The sequence below is a fragment of the Saxophila tyrrhenica genome, assembly GCF_035928015.1.
Source record: "Saxophila tyrrhenica strain CCFEE 5935 chromosome Unknown scaffold_12, whole genome shotgun sequence".
In the NCBI taxonomy this organism is placed as follows: domain Eukaryota; kingdom Fungi; phylum Ascomycota; class Dothideomycetes; order Mycosphaerellales; family Extremaceae; genus Saxophila; species Saxophila tyrrhenica.
In genome coordinates, this window is record NW_027041744.1 from 900,826 (window position 1) to 922,024 (window position 21,199).

The following is a 21,199-nucleotide window of genomic DNA, read 5'->3' on the forward strand; positions in this document are numbered from 1 at the left end:
CCGCGCTACAGCGGCACATAAGTGGCCATGGAAGAAGAAAAATGGCTTGATGAGTCGGTGCTCGAACGCATGTCACGCGAGACGCTAGTATATACATAAACCATGATACCCAAAATTCTTGCGGTTCGCCCTGGGAGTATTGGAAAAGAACAAGTTTGGGTCGATGCATGCCAGTACGCCCGTCATCGAAGCCTCGCAGGGTCCATGATCTGTCCTTGATTATGTCTTCTTCGCAGTGAATCCTTCCTTGTGTCTTCAATCTTGTCGCTTCTCATACCACATCTTCACAGCTCCTGAGCTCCACCGCGTGATTTTCCTTTACTTCAGACCCTGGTGCACAACCATGTTCCCTCCCCTCTTGAACTCCACGGTAGCGGTCAAGCAGGTCACGCGGTCCTCGTCCTTGGTCTCGACATCGGCAATAACGTTGTACTTGCCTGGAGGAATCTCCTTAGGCAGCTTGACCTCCTTCTCCAGCGTGATCTCGCCCTTCTCGATCGGGCACTTCAGGTCAACTTCCTTGCCCGCGTCGCAAAGGTCGTTGGTCATCTTGATGATCGTAACGAGTCCCCACTTGACTTGGAGGTGCACTTTGGCGCCTTCAGTCACATTTTGAGAGAGCGTGCCGGTCGCGGTGATCTTGAGGGTCTTGCCGCTGTTGGGAGCTGGGTTAGTGGCGGTGTGCAATGACGGGGCCGTTTGCAGAGTGTCGGTAATACACTTACGGGAGCGGTGGGTTTGGGTCGAGATCTACGCTCTCAAGGTCGAGGATATCGTCCTTGGGGTCCTGGCAGTGCTGCAGCGGGTTCTTGCCAGGCACGTCCAGAGCATCGTCGTACGGCGCAACCTCAATCGAGCTGCCGAAGATGCTGGCGCTGACGGCAGTGGCCAGCAGGCTGGATGTGAGGAGGGCGAAGAGCTTCATGTTGGCTTCGGTTCGGTTGGTGATTTGCTGAAGTCTGTTGGTAGCTGGGAAGGTGGTGAGTGGATACTGGAGATAGAAGGTGGAGGAGGTGGGAAGGCGGGCGCTAAGGCAACGGTGATGACAACGGCGCCAAGAATACCGTCGTCGATTCAGCCGAGATCGAACACTCTTCTGATGAGCTTCCTTTGTCTGTCACTGTCGCCTTACGTTGTCTCCAGCAACAGCCCCTCTCTGCACAGCACTGTTCGGTCTGCGATCTGAAATGGCCTTGTCGACCATGCAAGACCCTTGTGGTAGGATGCCGTAGCAATGCCTCTCATACGCTATCGTGGGAGACCCCTCGCTGGCTCTGCCTGGCACAGCGGACCTCATTCAAAGGAGCCTGACCAGGCGTACTGGCCCTTCACTGGTGCTGTTCACGAGTTTGGCCCTTTCTGATGCAACGATACCACATGAATCCATCTCAGAATTCTTCTTTGACTGTCAGGCTTAGGAAAATCTCTTATGTTAGATTGCTATAGCAAGCTTCACAGACCATGCTGCTCGTGCTGAAGAGGTGAGGTCGTTTTAAGCATTATCAGATTCAGTTATGGCAGGAGCGATGGTCGTGCCTTCCATTTTAGTCACGTCAGGACGAGGCCGACCACTTCACTTCACTTCACGACTTGCACTTCCAGACCGCAGGTCTCAGTCATCAACACCACATTGACTACCGACCCTGTCCCCCAAACCCTTCTCGACCAGGGACATTTCATACTCCAAGTCCGGCGACATGGCTGCAGAACCTGTTTTTGGAAAAGGGGGAAGTCCCCCCTTCCGCTCGATTCACGAGGAGAACTACATCGAAGCCTCCGCTCTGCTCGACGCTGAAGACTGGCAAGCTTGCATTGCTGCTGCCCATGAGAACCTCTCATATCCAGGATTGCCGCGGTACTGGCGTATACAGAACCTCCTTCTCATCTCGGAGGCAACGAATGACTGGCATCAAAGGGAGAATTGTCGAGTCGCAGCTGAGCAGATCTGGGGCATCGCACGACGAGAAACACCTAACACCCAAAGGGACGCCATCAAAAGCCTCCAGGACGTTCGCGGAGAACTGGATCAGCTCTCCGCATGGCAGGAGAGAGAGTCAGACGACGACAAGCAGAAGCTGCTGGCTTACAACGTGGCAGAGACCAAGCAGCCTGCTACGGACCATACGCTCGGAAGACCTTCTGCGGACGAGGAATGGCTGCCAACGGGACATGGATCCCACAACAGCATCGGCGGTCAGTTGGCCTTGAGCAAGTGGGCAGACAGCATATACAGCGAAGAAGCCACAGAGGACGAAAGCCGCTGGAATAACGAGTCCACCCGACAGGTCGAATGTAACAGTGACGGAGGAGGCCAGAGACAGATGGAGGGCAGCCATGGCGACAAATGCGCAACAGCACTTGCTGGAGGACTTAATACAAGGGCGACTGATACGCCTACGCGAAATGATTCTGTCCAAGGGAAACCACCTGCTATGGAGTCTCTGGCCGCAGAGCTTTCAGCCCTACGCACGGCTACAGAGTCTCTCAAAGCAGCACAGCAGGCGACAAAGGAGGTAGGAGCACGATTCGAGAAGGGTATCGCGACAGTGACAGAGCTCGAGGACATCATGGTCGCCTCGTTGATGTCCGGGAGGAGTGCGTCAGGACAAGAAATTAACACGCTTGCGAAGGCTTTCGAGAGACTAGGGAGGCTGTAGCACATTCAATGAACGATAATGACGGAAGACCTTGCTCTACGTAATGTTCTTTCTGCCACGCGTTTGCTGGCATCGAATGTATCTACATGTGCTTAACACCTTCATTGCCAAGATTTTGTGTGCCTAAGGTATCTAGATATTTCCGACTTGACAACACCTGTAGTTTGTGATATGAACGCTTAGACATTGAGTGAACGAAGCTCTTTTACCTTCGAACTCACCTTCCTCAACCGCTGCTCTTTTCTCACACTGCCGAAACCGTACATTGAACCTTCGGGGTCTATGCTCAAGAGTGTCTGAAAGACGGTAGCAATCCCTTGCATCGGCGAGGGGGCCTGCGGGAGGACAGGAGCCGACCGCAACGATGAAGTTGGACGTAAAGGTACGATACCCTTTAGTGGAAGAAGTGAGAATGGGAGCTAAAGTCAGACTGGAACTACAGCGACAGCTGTTCGCCCGCTCGGAAAGAGGTACGAATATGCCAGAGTACTGCACTGGAACTTGTCTGACCGGCTCACAGTGAAGGGCATTGACTTCCACGTTACCGAGCCATGGATCCTCACGACCCTCTACAGCGGCCATGTGTACATATGGTCCTACGAAACCCAGTCCATCATCAAGACCTTCGAGCTCACAGATGTCCCTGTGCGCGCCGGCCGGTTCGTCGCCCGCAAGAACTGGATCGTCTGTGGCAGCGATGACTTCCAGCTGCGGGTCTACAACTACAACACCTCCGAGAAGATCACCTCCTTCGAAGCACACCCTGACTACATCCGCGCGATCGCTGTCCACCCCACCAATCCCTTCGTTCTGACCGCCTCAGATGACATGACAATAAAACTGTGGGATTGGGACAGGCAATGGAAGTGCGTGCAGGTCTTTGAGGGGCACAGCCATTATGTGATGGGGTTGGCGATCAATCCCAAAGACACCAATACGTTTGCATCAGCATGTTTGGACCGGACGGTGAAGATATGGAATCTGGGGAGCGGGACACCGAATTTTACACTGGAGGCACATGACGCGAAGGGTGTGAATCATGTGGACTACTACCCGCAGAGCGACAAGCCGTACCTCCTCACCACTTCCGACGACCGGACGGTGAAGATTTGGGACTACACTACGAAAGCTCTCATCGCGACATTGGAGGGGCATACGAGCAATGTATCCTTTGCCTGCTTCCACCCCGAGCTGCCTGTCATCATCTCTGGCTCTGAAGATGGAACTGTCAAGATCTGGCACGCCAACACTTACCGACTCGAGCAGTCTTTGTCGTATGGTCTGGAGCGTGCTTGGTGTGTTTCATATCAGCGCGGCCGGCAAGGCATTGCCATGGGTTTCGATGATGGTGCGGTAGTTGTGAAGATGGGCCGTGAGGAGCCTGCAGTCAGCATGGACAACTCTGGCAAGATCATCTACGCACGGCATTCCGAGATCCTGACTTCCGTGCTCAAAGGCGGCGACAAGTCGCTGAAGGACGGTCAGCCCATCACACTCCCCTCCAAGGATCTCGGAAGCACCGAGATATACCCTCAGACTCTTCTCCACTCGCCAAACGGTCGATTCGTCGCTGTGTGCGGTGACGGCGAATACATCATCTACACTGCTTTGGCGCTGCGAAATCAGGCGTTTGGCTCCGCTCTCGACTTTGCCTGGGCCAGCAAGGAGAACGACAAAGACTACGCCATCCGGGAGTCGCAATATTCTGTGAAGACCTACCGGAACTTCAAGCCCAAAGGTGGTGACGGCAGCATCAATGTCGGCTACACTGCAGATGGACTCAGTGGTGGCATCCTTCTCGGTGTGAAAGGTCAGGGTGGCGTGGGCTTCTTTGACTGGGAGACTGGCAAGCTTGTCCGGCGCATTGAAGTCGAGCCTCGCAGTGTGCACTGGTCGGAGAGTGGCGAGCTTGTCTGCCTGGCATGTGAAGACACGTTCTACGTGCTGAGGTACTCTAGAGAGCAGTATGTGGCGGCTGTACAGGCCGGGACGGTCGAGGACGATGGTGTTGAGGAGGCTTTCGAAGTTGTCTGTGACATCAATGAGAGGTACGTCAACGCTTCCTCACGCATACCATCTTGAAAAGACCGAAGCTAACGAATACTACAGCGTTCGAACGGGTCAATGGATCGGTGACTGCTTCGTGTACACCAGCTCTACCAACCGCCTCAACTACCTCGTCGGTGACCAGACTTACACCATCTCACATTTCGACTCACCACATTATGTCCTCGGCTACCTGGCCCGCGATGCCCGGGTGTATGTCTGCGACAAGGATGTCGCTGTCACGTCCTTCGCTCTTTCGGTGTCTGTCATCGAGTATCAGACTCTTGTGCTTCGTGGTGATGTCGACGCAGCACAGGACATGCTTCCGGAGATACCAGAGGACCAGCGACCCAAGATTGCTCGATTCCTGGAAGGCCAAGGCTACAAGGAGTTGGCTCTTGATGTAGCAACCGAGAAGGAGCACCGATTCGAGTTGGCTCTTGGGCTGGGAAGACTGGACATTGGACTTGAGCTGGCGCGTGAAGCGGACGTCGAGCACAAGTGGAAGACTGTCGGCGATGCTGCGCTTGCCGCTTGGGATGTGCGGTTGGCGGAGGAGTGCTTCCTGAATGCGAAAGATATTGGAAGCTTGCTGTTGCTGTACAGCTCCAGCTCAAACCACGACGGCCTGCGAGATCTGGCTTCCAAAGCGAAAGAAGCTGGACTGTGGAACGTGGCGTTCTCATGTCTGTGGCAACTGGCTGACGTGGATGGCTGTCTCGATCTCCTGCTCTCAACAAACCGTACCGCGGAAGCCGTGCTGTTTGCACAGACATACAAGCCGAGCAGGTGCAAAGCGATTGTCTCCGAGTGGAAGTCTGGGCTTGAGAAGCAAGGCAAGGGTAAGGTCAGCAGGATGCTCGGAATGCCTCCTGGCCCTTCTGCTGCAGGTCTGGACGGCGACGGCGCGGGTGAGGATGGAGACGAGGATATGTTCCCCGAATGGAACGAGTATCTCCGGTTGGAGAAGGAGGGTGGAAGCCATGCCGACTTGATCGATGTGAATGGTGCAGATGGTGGTGATGATGTGGTTGCTGCGAAGCAAAAGGCGGCGCCGACGGATGTTGACGATGTGGAAGCAGCAGATGGCCAGGATGGAGAAGTGAGCCCGCAGACCGAGACTGAGGTTTAGGATGGCTTTGTTATGGTGCGCTGAGATGGATGCGTGGAGTCTGGCGTCAAGAAAACTCTGGAACAGGGTCGATGTTATGGTGGACAGGGAGCAGAGGGAAGACGATGATCACCATGTCTGATGGCGCCACGACTTGTTGGAGCCGGAATGATCGAGCATTGACTAGTGAGTATCAAGATTGAAGCTAGTCTCTCTATCACATGCGACTCTAGAATGAGGTTGACGTTCTACTCCATCATTCCTCGTGGTAGTGTGCTCATTTCGGTCCTTTCTTCCCCAAAAACCACTCCACTCTTCGAGCGTGTCCCAGGTCAGGAAAAGAGCCAAAAATAAACAGGTTTGACGACCAACATCTGGAAGAACATTAGAGGAAATTCAACTTGTACTAAGGTTATTTCCTTACGGGACTAATGAGATCAGTTCGGTAGTCCAGGGAATAAATGGACACATGTGACAAACCTCGAACCTAGAACCCCGTTAACGTTGGTTGAGACTGAAAAGGTGTACATCAATTCTTACCCACAACCTTCCGCTGGGCCAGTGATAGGAGGCGGACGCTCTACCATTGAGCCAATCGGCCAAAGAAGTACTGGGACAGATCTAAAATAGAATATAATAGGTATTTCAATGGCTGGAATCACGTGTTCCTGATCATCAGGGCACATGGTGCTTCACTGTCCATCCAGACATCTTCTCCAAAGAGCAATGAGCTCAGATGCGGCGCTCTAGCATGCTTTCGAGCCGGGTCGAATGTCGAGATGCACACTTTTCACCTGGCTCACTGGTCGATGAAGATGGCTTCTCCAAAGCACGACGAGGCACTGGAGTATGTCGTTACGCCTTCAGCTGGATGACAGACAGGGGAAGTCTACCTTCTCACCTTTTAGTACCTGCTGAAATAGAAGTTTTGTTACTATAGTAGGCCTTAGCGGCGTAGATTGTGCACTTGGAGCCTCCTTCTCATCGTACGTTGGGGGAAACAGAAGCATAATCTGGCGCAAGCATGAACGTACACGGTCCTGATGGCTGATATTTGAGTAGAAAGAGCTCCAGCTAATGGAGGAAATAGACCATCTCCATGGATACGCCGGGGTACAAGTGGCATCTCATCAGGTCTCGGCCATGTATAATTCTCGAAACCGCAGCAATCGTAGAATGACAACTTCTCTGCCTTAGTCTTCTATGAGGGCCCGATTCCGTCGCGCACGCAGTATGTGTGATTAATACGGTGTTGTTTTGGTAATTCTATGCTGGTTAACTTTTACTGCGAGGTGCGAAGGTTAGCAACGAGGGTTGGCGAGATCAAATTCTGGAAAAGGAGACACATTGAACAGCGAAAGCCTTCATCAACCGTTCGTTTGCAATGTTCAACCTGTTGATTTGTGCAGCTATTCAACGTGTAGACGTGCGTGTAGCAGTAAGTTGCAAACGTCAAGCCAGCGCTGACCTGTCTCGCCAATACCACCGCTCAGCAGCTCGCTCCAACCCCATCGTATCGTTCAAGCACCGATCGTTGCTTCCTTAGACCTATCCTCGACGTGGACACAGAGCGACACTGTACGCACATTCCTTAGACATGCTCAAGATGCGTACTCTCCACATGCTTCGCGAACTTGCGGTGAAGGATTGAGACCTTGCACAAGGGGCAGATTACCCTGCCATCCTCTTGAGAATTGATGGCTGCACGCAGCAGCTCTTGTTGGCGAGAATGGTAATCGGAGCGCATGTGGCGGTCGAGCTTGGTCTTGTCCCAGAGTCTGTCCGGTGTAGCAGCCGTCGGGTCGAGAAGACACAGCATACACTTCATGTTCTTGACCTCGACCGAAGAGAGAGCAATGAACGATTTGAGGAACTGAAGACGTCCATCGACGGTTGTGTTGCCGTCCTGGTCACCCGCCGAGCGAACGAAGACTTCGTCATTGAGCGTGCCCCAATGCTCTGGCTCTTCACGAGTGGCTTCCAACGCTTCTTCGACAGCTTCTGCGTCGATGTCCGCCTCAGCAGAATCTTCTTCCACCTCGTCCGTGCTCAATCCTTGGATGAGCGCCTCTGAAGAGTCTTGGTACTAAGCAGCTCCAGTCGCTACAACATCATCGACGCCTAGCTGGTCAGAGCGGTTGCTCGCAGTCCTCCTCACCGCCTTCATTGTCTTCTTGTGGTCTTCAAGCATTTGCGCTTTCTGCTCCTTGAGATGTCTCTCCATGAGATGATACCGGAGTTTCTTACGCTTGGCGAGGAGAGTGGTAAGCTCTTCGTGCTCACTGAACAGAGACTTCTCCACAAGTGCGTCACGATACTGCTGGAAGTTGGTCATCTTCTGAAGCTCCGGCGGATCCATCTCTAGGATCTCAGCAATGCCTGTTAGTGTGCTGAAGAGCTTCTGCTCCATGTCGATGTATGTAGGATCTGAAGTTACTGAGTTCGCAGTCCGTTCGCGGAGCTCTTGCTGCAAGTCGATGCCTTGGGTGTCGATGCGGGTGTGCGCCTGTCGGAATGCTTCACGGATCGCATCACGGCTAATGGTTTGCTCACCAGTCCTCATGGCGGTGATGTCCATGTCCTCGGTAGTGTCTTCGTCGTAGTACGAGATGGTGGTAGAGTCGATGGCGTGGCCAGCGAGCTCCCGTGCCCTTTCAGTACCGTGGCTGCGTCGCATCTCTACTATTGCGGTCCGGCGGAAGGAGTATGTTGTATTGCGCTGAAGAAGTCCCACAGCAGTACACATCTTCCGAAGCTTCGGATTGAGAACCCCGATTCTCATAGGCTGTGTTGGCTCAAGCTCGCTGGCCTGATTCGAAGCCAAGAAGACTGCTTGTTTGGACACTGCGTCGATGGTTGGCAGATTGACACGCTCGTCGGCGAGGAGGTCTTCGATAGTGCTGAAGGGGAACAAGCCACGGTTGAAGGCGATGGCGAGTAGTACCGCAGACAGGTCGAACTCGTACCGCTCGCCACGAGTCGGAAGGAAGGTGAAGGTCTTCTTGGCCTCAACGGCACGCTGGGTGTATGGGTTCCGTTGGCCTTTGAGATACTTGTACTTGATGCTGACGGCGACGCCATCGACGTTGGGATAATGGAAGAACTTGACGTCGCTCCAGCGCAAAGTCTCATCGTCAGGCCGCACGAACCCGCCACTTAGATCCGCACCTTTCTCATAGCCTACGCCGACGGTGAAAGATCCCGCACGTACTCCGGTGATGTACATCATTAACCACGCCGCGAAATGCTGCTTCTAGTCATCGACGCCTTGGTGAAGGGTGATGAGTTGCCGGTAGAACAGCAGAAGCTCGGTGTCGGTCAGATTGTTTTTCGCATGGAAGCCTTTCTCCAGATCGTGGGTACGAGCGACAAGGTGTATGTGAGAAGTAACTTTGGATTGCCACGTAGGATATATGGCCCCGAAGTTCCCGATGAAGCGGACAGCCCACCACTTAAGTGATGCCATGTGCGCCCAGAGGACACCCGCCTTTGGTTTCTTGCCGACTTTTCCGCCCGGACTGAGAATGTTCATGACGTCGAGAAACTGCTTCGTGTAGTCGATGAAGGTCTCTTGGTTCCAGATTTCTTCCACACTACATGCACCGTTATCGTCAGCACTACCATGATTCTGGAAAACGTTAAGCAGAACCGCCTTACGTTTCCTTGCCGAAGACTTGCTTGATGCATGCCTCGAAATTCTTGCGGGTGAGTGCGCGCGCCTTGCGAGTGCCAGGGGAATGGCGGTCGAACCACTCAGAGGCATCTGCCCGCGCTGTTCAGGAATGGTCAGCGACATGGTACCCTCTCGCAGGCTGGGAATTGGTGGACGTACCCGCTATCGCTGCTAGTTGATCTTGGTCTTGTGCAATCCTCCTCAGACCTTCCAGCATGCGCGAACTGGGCTTACCAGCTGGTGGTGCTGTGTTTGGGTTCGACGCCATGGCGACTGGTGATTCAGTGCGGATGTTGAGGTCGATGGGCGATAGGTTCCGCTGTGAAATTGAGTATTGAGTGGGTGAAACGTTTGTTTTGGCAAGACCCACGACGCACGGTGACGTTTCCTTAAACCGCGTTTGCTGGCCTGCCTAAGGTTGATGCAATCGAAGCTTCTCCAGGGGCAGCGACCGTGAATGCAAGAAACTTCTTTTCTGTTGGAACATCAGCCAGGCAACTGCTCACATGTTCCTACTTCCAGGATAGATACCTCCAACCTCGGATCCCGTTCCACCACCAGCTCACCACAACTTCATCAGTGTCCGCGAAGATGGCACCCAAGGCAGCGACGCCCGTCATGTCGATGGATGAACTCGATGAGGACATCAGGTCGATGAAAGGTGAAGGTCTCAAGCATGAGCTGAAGCAGCTCAAGAACAGAGGCATCAAGACCAGAGTGACCGGTAGTGTTGGGGATCTTAAGCGACTGCTGCACAACGCGAGGCGTGATCCTTTAGCTGCAAGCGACAAGGCTGCTGCCACATCAATTGGGAGCCCTTCTGTAGCTGGAGGAGCATCGGTTTCTGCAGCTGCGATACCTGGCGCAGCAGGCTCAGAAGCCGCAAGCATCACCGCCTCCAGATTTGGTAAGGCCGAAGAGATCCTGCTTGTGTACGAAGACGTACATCCCATCACAAAGAATTGCCTGGAGAAGCTCGGGGAGGTAAAGCAAGTCATTACCACCAGCATCAATGACGACGAAGATGCCTCTTCGCGCCTGACCTTACTCCTCCAACCTGTCGCGCAGCTCATCGACGCTGTGGTCAATGCAAGGGAAGACATCACAGAAGACATGAGCGTGTCGCCAGCCATCAATTTCGGAACACTGGCCAGACTCGTTCGAGATGCGATGCCAGGGCCCATCCATGTACACAGCGAGCTTATGTCGATATTTGCTACGTTCGGTGTCGACTGTGTGCAGTTGCCGGGCGGGGACTCACAGCCAGCAGGACCTTCGCAAGAAGAGCAAGAAGAGCAAGAAGAGCAAGAAGAGCAACAGGCGACAGCGAGGCAAGAATCGACCCTAGATGCCATTCAGCGCGATATGCAGAGGAGGTACCGGCAAGACTTAGCGAACTCATCTCAACCAAGTGAGAACCAAAACTCCGACAAAGACCGTACGCCACCGACCACATCTGCTCCGCCTGTCGACCCGGGAATCGGCCTCCAGCTGAAGAGAGAGGTTGGCCATATCCAACAAGGCCTGCGCCTCGCGCTGCGTGCGTGGTCATCGAATTTCCCAAAGCCAGCAAACAGAGCCTTTCCGCTCGATTTCGACAACACAGAGAGGACCAAGGTTCGAGCATTCCTCCGCAAATACTTGCGAGATGAGGAGAACGGCATCGACCTAGACCTCAAAAAGCAACCGACCGATGAGGTTGCACGAATTGTCGACGACATCCTGGCCATGGACGACTTTCCGGTCGATGATGCAAAGAACAAGACCATAGTCGAGGCCGACGTTCTCTTTCAGTGTAGCAACATCTATGCAGACCGAAGGAAAGCCAAAGCTAAGAAAGATGCGAAGGCTACGGGCGGTGATGCTGGCGAGGGCGAAGAAGCCGGCGGGGTTGGCGAGCAGCCTGGTCCAGCGACTGGTGCCAGCGAGGTTGGTGAAAACGAGTCGGAAGGCAAAGGGAAGGGGAAGAAGCGTGCTTGCGAAGCAGAAGGCGAAGACGATGGAGATGAGGCGGAGGACGAGAGCATACCAAAGAGCAACGGCGGACGGAAGAAACGGCCGAAGCACACTGGTGCACCGCCAGAGTCACCAGCACCCCTGGGTTATGGCGAAGGTGGGCTCGAGTGCATGGCATGCTTTCTGTCCGGCAAGGACTGCTCCTTCAAGCAGCGCGACAAAGGTGCTGGAGATTGTACCCAATGCTACGACAAAGACGTCTTCTGCCGCATTCTCTGTGAGGCGTGCAAGGATGTGGTCAATGAATTCGGACGTGGGTACGGCGACGCCAGCATGCTGGGTGAAACATGGGGATACTGCGTCGATCGTGGGTGAACTGTGTCGATCGCAGTAAGGGCTATGTCGATCGCGCGTGGGTCGCAGTAGCCCTCCGTCTGGTGGCGGGTATAGTCATGGTTGCTTTGAGAGGCGTCTTGGGTGTTCGGCGCGGTGTACGCGGTCTTGCTTGAAGAGACTATTTGCAAGCTTGTCTGAGTAGCTGTAGCATCAACAGAAAGTCAAGTAGCCAGCTCAATCATTATTGACCCTTGGCCGAACAACAAGCACTTCCATAATCGTCTTGTGAAGCCCGGATGAAGCTGGAGTGAGGTGAAGGTGAGGATTGCGAGTGTGGCGTGCTTGGCGAAATCAAAGTTCAGCCAATCCAATTATGGAAGACCCTTCAAGAGCGCTCTACATATGCCTCCTGTTGTTAGGCATGTTTATTGCAATGATATCTATACATCCGCTCGACTCTACCAAGCAGCCGCCTCGAACACCCTCTCTAACCTCTCCCTCGTCATCGCAAATCCTCCCTGACCCCTCCTCGTCCGCACCACGGCCTTGACCCGATCAACCGCAAGGTCATGAGATGGACAGCTCGTACACCGCGGATCCCTCCTCCAACTAACAGGTGATGGTTTCGCCAAGTTGATCACAATTGCACTCCGGCAGAAATACGTATGCTCCGGAGAACACTGATTCTTGCTATGCTGATAGTCTTCCAGCTGCACGCGTCGGATCGATTGGAACGCCGCATCTGGTCGTCGTTGCAACCAGTGGTGGTAGTATGACATGTTCTGCTGTCTCATGGCGAACACGAGTTTCTTGCCTGCATGCCACATTGCCATGGTCTCTCGACGGATTTGGCAGCATGTCTGGGTGAGGCTGTAGGTGTAGCGTCGTTTGCCCGGGCTGCATTGGTAGATGAAAGGACAGAGGACTTCTTCCGTGCTGTCGTTGAGGACAAGATCGTAAATGCTGTTGCGGATTTCTGCTGGCAGGTCGAGCAGACCTGTAGTCCGCTGTGCTTTTTGGTTTCCCATTGTTTCGGGGCCCTTATATCTGCTCGTCCTCGTTGGATATGTACCACTGAAGCATGATGGGAGAGTGGGGGAGACGGTCGACGAGGTTCAAGTCAAGCATTGCTCACGAGACAAGGGATCCCAGATGGATGTAAAAGGCACCTTGACGAAGTCCTGCAGAACTCATCACGAGGCAATGCAGATCTACCATAGTGATTGGACTCTTCTCCAAAACACAGCGAATGGCTCTTCGTTAGATTAGAGATGTATGACCAGAGAATGACATTGATAGGAGAGCGGTCGGAAGTAGCTTCGAGATCTTCCAAACTATCGCGCATCAAAGCAACACACGCGGAGGGTACAGCGGTCCTTGGCCATCACAATCTGCAATCGCACGAGTTGGAGTTCGTTCGGACTATTCAAATGTGTCGAAGAAGCAGAGATCATCGCAGGGTTCCATCGTGACAGCTGCCGAAAAAGTCGAGATCGAAGACCCTGGAGTCCGAGGTAGGCAGTAGCGAGCGCAGATGAAGTGTTACCCGAGGCTGTTACGTGCGAATGTTCCAAATGCTTCACTCAAACCCGAACAAAGCGGACGATTTGTTGATGATAGGTCCTTGCGTGTATTATCTGAAGTAGCGTGCGCTGTCAAGGCAGACGACCATCCCAAATGCCTCCGGATATCGTTGTAGGCGTCTATAACACCAGCGAAAATGCCAATCGACCCCGCCGATGCCGCTGTCCTCCCAATCATGATACCATTATATCATCAATTCATCGTAGCTTGCGATAAAGCTCGCCACCACAATCTCGCAAACGCGTCGCTGCCTGCTCAGGAGTGATGTCTCGTTGCGGCTCTGCCATCATCTCGTAGCCGACCAGGAACTTCCGCACGGTGGCACTGCGTAGTAGGGGAGGATAGAAGTGCAGATGGAAGTGTGAGCATTCGATCTCTTCGTTCGTCCCTGATAGGGGTGCTTGGTGGATGCCCATGCCTGGATAACGTTAGCTTGTGTCTCAGACAATCTCCTCGGAGGTACTTACTATAAGGAAAGCTCGTCTCGAACAAATTGTCGTATCTCCTCGTAATCTCTGCGATCACTTCTGCCAAATCCTCCTTCTCCTGCTGGTCCAAGTCGACCAACGCCCTCTTGTGGCTCTTCGCGACAACCATAATCTCAAACGGCCATGTAGCCCACCATGGACAACCCGCCCAGAAGCTGCTGTTCTCAAACACTGTCCGCTCCGCCTTCTCACTCTCCAGCTTGGCGTAGTCTTCCAGCAGATGCGCGCCGTTATGTTCTTGCCTGTACCGAGCCATGTGCAGCAACTCAATCGCCGGCTCCTCTGGAAGCGATGTTGTGGTCCATATCTGCCCGTGGGGATGCGGATTTGAGCACCCCATTGCTTGGCCCTTGTTCTCGAAGATCTGCATGTAGCGGAATTGCTGAGAAGGATTATCGATGATGTTGCCATTCGGAGCTGACGGTGGCAGAGTCGTTGGCTTGGAAGCCTTGACCAGGGGGGAGTGCGGGTCCAGATGCGAGGTATAGATCTTAGTCCAGGTATCTATCACAGGCAGAATGGTATGCGCCGGCATGTCGGCAAGTGTGAGGTTGTGTTCTGGCGAGAAGGTAATGACATAGCATTTGCCAGTCGTGCCTTCTGCTTTTAATAACCGCGATTCGAGTGCTGTTATCCTCGATCAGTCGGACATCACAGGCTCGCTACGAAATAGCTTGACTCACAGCCATTGTCTGACGGCAAGTGGTATTCATCTTGTTGCTCTTTCACCGCTGCGTAGTCGTTGACGAACACGAATGTTCTGTCGTACTTCGGGTTGACATCGCCTTGTGCACGCTTATTCCCGGGGCATAGATAGCACTGTTCAACGTGTCAGTGAATGCCCTGCTCTTGCCATAAGCTGTCCGGGCTCACGTACGCTTGAATCATACGCAGGCAGCACATTCTTGCTCGACTCCTCTTGCTGCCCCTGCCATGGTCGCTTCGTTCTATGAGGGGACACCAATACCCACGACCCTCTCAGTGGATTGTATCGTCGATGTGATATATCATTGAGTATGTCGTCAGGCATGCTGTGCTTCGGCGAAGGAGGGATGGAATCGGGAGGGGTAGGTATCGAGGAAGCTGTAACGATGCGGTCAGGCAGGCCTGCTTCAGATTGTTGCAATGATCCTGAATGCATCCTCCCAACTGTAAAAGCAGGAAACAAGCGAGTACAAGGACAGTCCCACTACTGTAGATGCTGGGAGGCCTCGACCGACGCGACTTTACCCGACCAGAGGCAACACTCAGCGATGGACTTACGAGTTACATAGGGCCAGGAAGAAGAAGTGCCGCCGACATCCAGTCCATATATGTCGGGGGGAGACAACTAGCTAGAGTTGTGGGATAGTTTTGGGCGGGCCCGCTATCGTGTCGCAGCGCGCATCCACCGGGTGAAGTTGGAGGTGCAAGAATGCTGTTGCGCGAGCGTTGGGACCCACGGTAAAAGCAGGCGACTGCGGTTGCGAGGACGCAGACGCAGTTTGAACGAATGCATCACGGCTGATTGGAGGAAAAGAGGAAGTCATGCTCGGAATGTGGAGGACTTGGAGGGGCGAGATGAAACGATGCCACGAGGTGGTGCCTTTTTTTCGGGAGTTGATGTAGCACGTGATCGGATGTTTACGTGAATTCGGCTGTTCGCACTTTGCTCGCGCCAACGTCTTCTGTGGAGGAGGGCGAGTGCGGGCCTCCAGAGTCTACTGGTGCGTGATCGTGCTGCTGTAGGTCGATTGGGATTCCTGGTCGACCATAGCTACTGTGATAAGCTCGAACTCCGCGACAAAATACATCCGGAGCTTATACTGTTCTTGGTACGATACTCAGGCCGCCCTTTGAGAGCGCTAAAAAAACTGGGATGCATTCCTGGAGGTCTTGTGCAGCTGAGAGAGTCCTCGATCTCTTTCGTCGTGATAGCCCTATTTATCTTGCTTGATGGCCTCGACTTCAAGCTTGACCGTCATAGCAGGCTCAGCCAGCTTGGAAATGCCCAGGGCGGTCCAAAGCGGACGGTGACTTGGGACACGCTTCTTCAGCGTCTCCACCAAGTACTCAAAGTGATTCCCAATGTCCGTCTGATAGCTGCGGAGGAGATACACCTGCAATCGTATTACGACGGCGACGATCATGCTCGAGAGGGCCTCGACTTACGTCTTCCCAGCCACGGAGTCTGGCCGCCTGTAATACTCTGTCCACGTTGTCGAAGGCATGATCGATTTGTTGCTTCCAGTCGTACGATTCGACGTCCCCCTCTGGGTCCCAACCGCCTTGACCCGATAGCTTTGCAACGTTCCCAATCATGACAATCTGGGAGTAGTGGCTAGCATCGCTGTGCTTCTGGCCGGCGCCTTCCTCGTTGATGTGTTGAGATCAGACATGATGTATGTTCTGTGGAAGAAGTGGGAGTGACAAGACTGAGGAGGGAAGAGAATTCACCAGCAGTAAGGTAGGAGAATAGAACACCAGTCCACCTGAACAAGTTTTCGATAGCACCTACCTACACTTTGTCACCGTTTGGTCTCCAGGAGAGCCGTCATAGTTGGGGTTTGTCCGGTCTCCAGACCTTCGAGGCGACTTCGCCGGTCTTCAACAGGGGCTGCGAAGTCGGAAGGTGCGGCGACTCCCGCGTAAGGCTGAAACGCGTTACACTCCAAGGCAGCTGGTATAGACACATCTGGCCTCAGCGAGCTATACACATTCGACCAACGACGACGGCCGTGGAACAGAATAAACACTACTGTTGAGGACGTAGTGCACCTCTGACAACCCTCAACGACCCAATGGCGGCCATGATGCCCTCCGGCACGGGCTCGAATCAAACAGCCAACCCTTACGAGCACTACGACGCACCTGTAGAAGACGACCTGATTGACCCAGACGACGGTACCTCTCCCCAAACAGCGAGACAACGAACACGCAGTCAGACTAACGTATACAGCCACCCTCGACGAACTCGACGACCCCCGAAACCAAAGCGACCGCGCCCCCCTAACCGGCCGCATCACTAACAATCAAGCTCAATCCAACACCCGCGCCGCCGGCAACACCCAAGGCTACCTCAATTCCGCCATCCCCGGCGAAGACCGCCGCGCACCGATCAACACGATCGACGAGTCGGTGTGGGACACGCTGAGGAGAGACCTGCTGGCTGTGTGGGAGAAGATGCGGCAGGTGCTGTATCCGAAGTACCTGCTCGGTGGCATGATGAACAGCGGTGGGCAAGGTATGGGCGACGCGCAGATAGAGGAGGGACAGGGGCTGATGGGTGGTGCGGCGGGTGCCATGGGGCAGATTCGGGGACTGGTGGGGAGGTGGCCGGATGCGGATGCTGTGCTGCAGGGTGGTATGAGCGAAGGGTTGAGAGATTGGGATCTTTGGTATGTGCAGGCAATATACTGGTGTGGAGGATACTATGCTGACATCAGAATCAGGGGCCCACTGCTCTTCTGCCTTCTGCTGTCTTTCCTGCTCAGCATCAATGCGCGGGAAGACCAGCGCTCGCTCGTCTTCAGCGGCGTCTTTGCGACCATCTGGATCGCCGAAGCCATTGTCACGCTGCAGATCAAGCTGCTTGGCGGCACGATGTACGCAAACCCAAATCTCGACTCTCCAGATCACAGGCTGACGCTCACACAGTTCCTTCTTCCAATCCGTCTGCATCATCGGCTATACGCTCTTCCCGCTCGTCATTGCGTCGCTCTTATCCGCGCTGCGCGTCCCGACCATTGTGCGAATACCAGTCTACTCAGTGCTTGGTCTCTGGTCGCTAGCAGCCGGTGTCAGCATTCTCGGCGGAAGTGGGGTGGTGAAGAATCGCGTCGCGTTGGCGGTATATCCGCTGTTCGTGTTCTACGTCGGACTGGACTGCTTGTGTTTCATCTCTTGAGCGTTTCTGGTGTAGCAATAGCATGTTTTACTAGATGTATTGATGACAACAGTTGATCTCGAGAGTGTAGTTCTCACTTCTCACTTTCACGATTGCTCGCTGAAGGCTGATTGTAACGATATGTTCACATTGAATACTTATACACAGCGCTCAGTCCCGCTTCCCAATGCCATAACCATACCCATTGCCGTTCGCTATGCCATACCCACCCAACCCACCACCCCTCTCCATGCCACCCAGCCGATCCTTCCCATGACTCTTCAACCTTCTCGGCAACTCTACGCCCCTGAAGTACGCCATGCACCCTGCTGCGGTCGCCAGAATGCACAACATACAATACACCAGCGTACTGAACGTCAAGTGTCCACCCACCCCCGTCCACCCCGACGGCAAGCTCGTGTTGGGATACCACCTCACACTGAACCGCAGAGGCAGACTGTCTCCTATGACGATCCTCGTTGGCGGGTCTCGCGACACCGAGTACGCTGTCGCTGCCGCAATCGTGCCCGGCGCAACCGACTTGGCCGCCGCGTGCACGAGCACGTTCAAATTGGTGCTGACATGCAGATGGCTGAGTTGTAACGTCCCTGTCAACGCCACGATCATTGGCGTGTACACCTCGCTAAGGCTGCCCTGTCCATCGGTATTATCTGTCGTCCCAGCCTCGAACTCTTTCATGAGAAGTGACGGGGGTATAGGTTTCGTCGGGATGCGGCAGGTCATGGGCGCATCGTTGTGGACGTAGAACTCGAGAAGGTGGAAGAGCGGGTCGTTGATGAAGTCGATGGTGCAGTTGATGTCCTTTTCCACACCGAAGAGGAGTTCGAGAGGTCTACCGGTTTCGTTGCATGTTGGGAAGGGGATGTAGGCGAGTTGCCCGGCGGCGTCGGTGATGTGTTCGCCGGTGTCGCTGGAGTAATACTGTTAGACAGTGCGCCACCTTTGTGGGACGGGGGAGGAAGTACACTGATCTGTTCAAGCAGCTCACTGGTATGCTTTCGCCAACTTTGTAGCCGGGTAGGATGAGTGGTTCTTGTGCTGCGCAACTCGCTAGAGCGGTGTAGAATGCAACGATCAGATGGATGATAAGGGAAAATCTGTCCAGCATTTTGCCCTGTCACGCCGGTCAATATGTCGAGGAGTGAGAAAAGTTGTCTCGTGTTTCTCGAACTTCAACAACCACGTCGCTTGGCGGCAGCGGCGGCGGCAGGGTTCAGGAGAAGTGAAGACCGGCGCCAACGCCTCCACTGCCATATCGTCCAATACATCCTCCTACATTGCTTCCGATGGGCATAGTACCTCCTACTACCCTCTGAAGGCAGTGGATTTCGTACCTGAAACACATCGATCAGATTGGATCAACGTCAATCAGCAACAAGTGAGATAGAGTCTAGACAAATCAACGAAGTACTTTCTATGCACCAAACTCCACAAACTGCAGTCCACAGCCCCAACAAATAGAGCAACAAGCTATCTGGGGATCGATCACGACCACGGTCTCGATTCTCGGCATCAAACCTACTTCTACTTCACGAATATTCATTCCGCGGTGTTGTTGTACTGTGGTTGTTCGATCGCTGGTCTCGCCTCGCGCTATCTAAAAAGATCCCGTTCGATCCGGACGAGTGACGTCAAAAATTCAACTTGGACGACAGTTTCACGGTTCTTGGAGTAGATTTGCCCAGATTGAACGCGTCAGAACCGTTTTGGCGTTTGATATAGTCGGGTGCAACAAGTGGTAGGTGTTTGTTTGTTTTGTCTTCGTTCACTCTTTCCCTCACATCCTGCGACAGCTGCTGTTGGGACAGCATACTGAGAAAGCGGCGTGGACGAAGAACACTCCATCTAGAAGAGCAAGGTCGTGGAACACACAACACCTTCACAATGACCACGCGCTGGAGGATTGGTGAGAAGAGATCGGGGCCCACTGGCAACCTCGACATAAATGACGAGGATGTCAATTGGAAAGAGCGGATAAGTCACTTCACATGGTGCGCAACATCCATCATTCGCGAACGATGGTCGAGTACTGACGAAGTCCACGCGCAGGCCATGGTTCTCGGCAACGATGTCTACCGGCGCCATGGCGGCCGTCATCTCGCAAACGCCCAACACCTTCCACGGCCTTGCAACAATTGGGAAGATCTTCTACATCCTCGACGTGGTCATGTTCGTTACCTTCACCATAGCCATGGCCATGCGCTTCGTGCTCTTCCCGCGCAAAGTCCTGCAGTCGCTCTACCACCCGGTTGAAGGCCTGTTCTTCGGCGCGTACTTTGTCTCGGTCGGTCTGATCCTGAACGGCGCGCAGGCGTATGGTGTTCCGAATTGCGGGCCTTGGCTGGTGACGGCCTTACGGGTCTGTTTCTGGATGTACTGTGGGACTGTTTTGCTGGTGGCCATCTTCCAGTACTACGTGCTCTTCCAGAATGCACGACTGGATGTCGCGAACGCTGTACCCGCTTGGATCTTCCCAATCTACCCTCTGCTTGTGGTCGGATCGCTGGCTAGTGTGATGCTGCCAAGCCAGCCGCGGCAACAGGCGTACAACATGTGGATAGGAGCAGTGATGTTGCAGGGTTTGGCCTGGACGGTGGCCTTGTTGCAGTATGCAATATACATGCAGCGGTTGATGACGAGTCAATTGCCTCCTCCGCCTACGAGGCCGGGCATGTATGTGTCGGTTGGACCAGCTGGTGAGTACAACGAATCCGCACATGAGAAGTGTAGCGTACAACACTAACTGACATCGCAGGCTACACCGCCGCCGCTCTCATCGGCCTCGCCAACGCGGCACCCACCGTCCTCCCCGCCAACGCCTTCAACGTCAACCCGAACTTCGGAGACGGCCAAGTGGTGAAAGATCTCGGGATCATCTCCGGCACCTTCATCCTCCTCTTTTCCTTCTGGTTCTTCTGCATCTCGACAGCCGCCGTGTGCGCCGGAATAAAGAAGATGACCTATACGCTCAACTGGTGGGCGTTTGTCTTTCCAAATGCTGGTTTGGCGCTGGCGGCCATTCAGTTGGGATCGGTGTACAGCAGTCCAGGGATCAATGGGATTTGCAGCGCGTTGACGGTAATGTTGGTTATACTGTGGTTTATTGCGGCGATATTCTGCGTGAGGGCTGTGATTAGAAAGGAGATCACGTATCCTGGGAAGGATGAGGATGCTAGCTGAGAGTAGACGATCACATGCAACAAGTTCATCGCCAATGTTTTCGAATGTTGGAGCTGATCTCCAACAGTTGTGACTTGGTAGTATTGCGTTTGAATGTTCCTAGTACCAGTCTTGATCGTTAATAGCTCACCAAACAAACAAGGGAGTCTCTCTGAAGACGGTATATGAAGGGACAGCTGTCACTCAATTTTGTAGGTATCATGTTGTATTTGTAAAATTCTACTTTCAGATCATGAGCAAGAGCTTATTGCTCTGATTACTCCAACGAATCGAAGGACCGCT

General features: G+C 53.8%; 12 protein-coding genes and 1 non-coding gene across 13 annotated transcripts; 5 read left to right on the forward strand and 8 right to left on the reverse strand.

Moving 5' to 3' along the window:
• Positions 1-318: 318 nt before the first annotated feature.
• On the reverse strand, positions 319-925 carry NPC2 (Phosphatidylglycerol/phosphatidylinositol transfer protein; the record flags this gene model as incomplete). The annotated part of the gene is made up of 2 exons (XM_064805180.1): positions 319-655; positions 726-925. 2 exons carry the CDS (start codon positions 923-925, stop codon positions 319-321), a joined length of 537 nt encoding a protein of 178 aa, XP_064657022.1.
• A 772-nt stretch (positions 926-1,697) lies between these two features.
• LTR77_007946 (uncharacterized protein) lies at positions 1,698-2,657 on the forward strand (the record flags this gene model as incomplete). Its single annotated transcript, XM_064805181.1, has 1 exon — positions 1,698-2,657. One exon carries the CDS (start codon positions 1,698-1,700, stop codon positions 2,655-2,657), a length of 960 nt encoding a protein of 319 aa, XP_064657023.1.
• Positions 2,658-3,021: 364 nt separating this feature from the next.
• SEC27 (Coatomer subunit beta') lies at positions 3,022-5,835 on the forward strand (the record flags this gene model as incomplete). The annotated part of the gene is made up of 4 exons (XM_064805182.1): positions 3,022-3,039; positions 3,100-3,127; positions 3,178-4,705; positions 4,767-5,835. The coding sequence occupies 4 exons, from the start codon at positions 3,022-3,024 to the stop codon at positions 5,833-5,835; spliced, it is 2,643 nt and encodes an 880-aa protein (XP_064657024.1).
• A 490-nt stretch (positions 5,836-6,325) lies between these two features.
• Positions 6,326-6,415, reverse strand: LTR77_007948. Its single transcript has one exon. It is a non-coding gene; the product is annotated as a tRNA-Arg (tRNA).
• Positions 6,416-7,405: 990 nt separating this feature from the next.
• Positions 7,406-9,040, reverse strand: LTR77_007949 (uncharacterized protein; the record flags this gene model as incomplete). Its single annotated transcript, XM_064805183.1, has 2 exons — positions 7,406-7,900; positions 7,973-9,040. The coding sequence occupies 2 exons, from the start codon at positions 9,038-9,040 to the stop codon at positions 7,406-7,408; spliced, it is 1,563 nt and encodes a 520-aa protein (XP_064657025.1).
• A 27-nt stretch (positions 9,041-9,067) lies between these two features.
• LTR77_007950 (uncharacterized protein) lies at positions 9,068-9,755 on the reverse strand (the record flags this gene model as incomplete). Its single annotated transcript, XM_064805184.1, has 3 exons — positions 9,068-9,407; positions 9,472-9,586; positions 9,647-9,755. The coding sequence occupies 3 exons, from the start codon at positions 9,753-9,755 to the stop codon at positions 9,068-9,070; spliced, it is 564 nt and encodes a 187-aa protein (XP_064657026.1).
• A 323-nt stretch (positions 9,756-10,078) lies between these two features.
• LTR77_007951 (uncharacterized protein) lies at positions 10,079-11,818 on the forward strand (the record flags this gene model as incomplete). The annotated part of the gene is made up of 1 exon (XM_064805185.1): positions 10,079-11,818. One exon carries the CDS (start codon positions 10,079-10,081, stop codon positions 11,816-11,818), a length of 1,740 nt encoding a protein of 579 aa, XP_064657027.1.
• A 419-nt stretch (positions 11,819-12,237) lies between these two features.
• Positions 12,238-12,807, reverse strand: LTR77_007952 (uncharacterized protein; the record flags this gene model as incomplete). Its single annotated transcript, XM_064805186.1, has 1 exon — positions 12,238-12,807. One exon carries the CDS (start codon positions 12,805-12,807, stop codon positions 12,238-12,240), a length of 570 nt encoding a protein of 189 aa, XP_064657028.1.
• A 753-nt stretch (positions 12,808-13,560) lies between these two features.
• Positions 13,561-14,386, reverse strand: GAL7 (galactose-1-phosphate uridyl transferase; the record flags this gene model as incomplete). The annotated part of the gene is made up of 2 exons (XM_064805187.1): positions 13,561-13,781; positions 13,831-14,386. 2 exons carry the CDS (start codon positions 14,384-14,386, stop codon positions 13,561-13,563), a joined length of 777 nt encoding a protein of 258 aa, XP_064657029.1.
• Positions 14,387-15,770: 1,384 nt separating this feature from the next.
• Positions 15,771-16,152, reverse strand: LTR77_007954 (uncharacterized protein; the record flags this gene model as incomplete). The annotated part of the gene is made up of 2 exons (XM_064805188.1): positions 15,771-15,950; positions 16,003-16,152. 2 exons carry the CDS (start codon positions 16,150-16,152, stop codon positions 15,771-15,773), a joined length of 330 nt encoding a protein of 109 aa, XP_064657030.1.
• A 491-nt stretch (positions 16,153-16,643) lies between these two features.
• LTR77_007955 (uncharacterized protein) lies at positions 16,644-17,737 on the forward strand (the record flags this gene model as incomplete). The annotated part of the gene is made up of 3 exons (XM_064805189.1): positions 16,644-16,734; positions 16,790-17,435; positions 17,488-17,737. The coding sequence occupies 3 exons, from the start codon at positions 16,644-16,646 to the stop codon at positions 17,735-17,737; spliced, it is 987 nt and encodes a 328-aa protein (XP_064657031.1).
• Positions 17,738-17,887: 150 nt separating this feature from the next.
• Positions 17,888-18,845, reverse strand: LTR77_007956 (uncharacterized protein; the record flags this gene model as incomplete). Its single annotated transcript, XM_064805190.1, has 2 exons — positions 17,888-18,658; positions 18,726-18,845. 2 exons carry the CDS (start codon positions 18,843-18,845, stop codon positions 17,888-17,890), a joined length of 891 nt encoding a protein of 296 aa, XP_064657032.1.
• A 975-nt stretch (positions 18,846-19,820) lies between these two features.
• Positions 19,821-20,917, forward strand: LTR77_007957 (uncharacterized protein; the record flags this gene model as incomplete). The annotated part of the gene is made up of 2 exons (XM_064805191.1): positions 19,821-20,433; positions 20,493-20,917. The coding sequence occupies 2 exons, from the start codon at positions 19,821-19,823 to the stop codon at positions 20,915-20,917; spliced, it is 1,038 nt and encodes a 345-aa protein (XP_064657033.1).
• Positions 20,918-21,199: the final 282 nt, after the last annotated feature.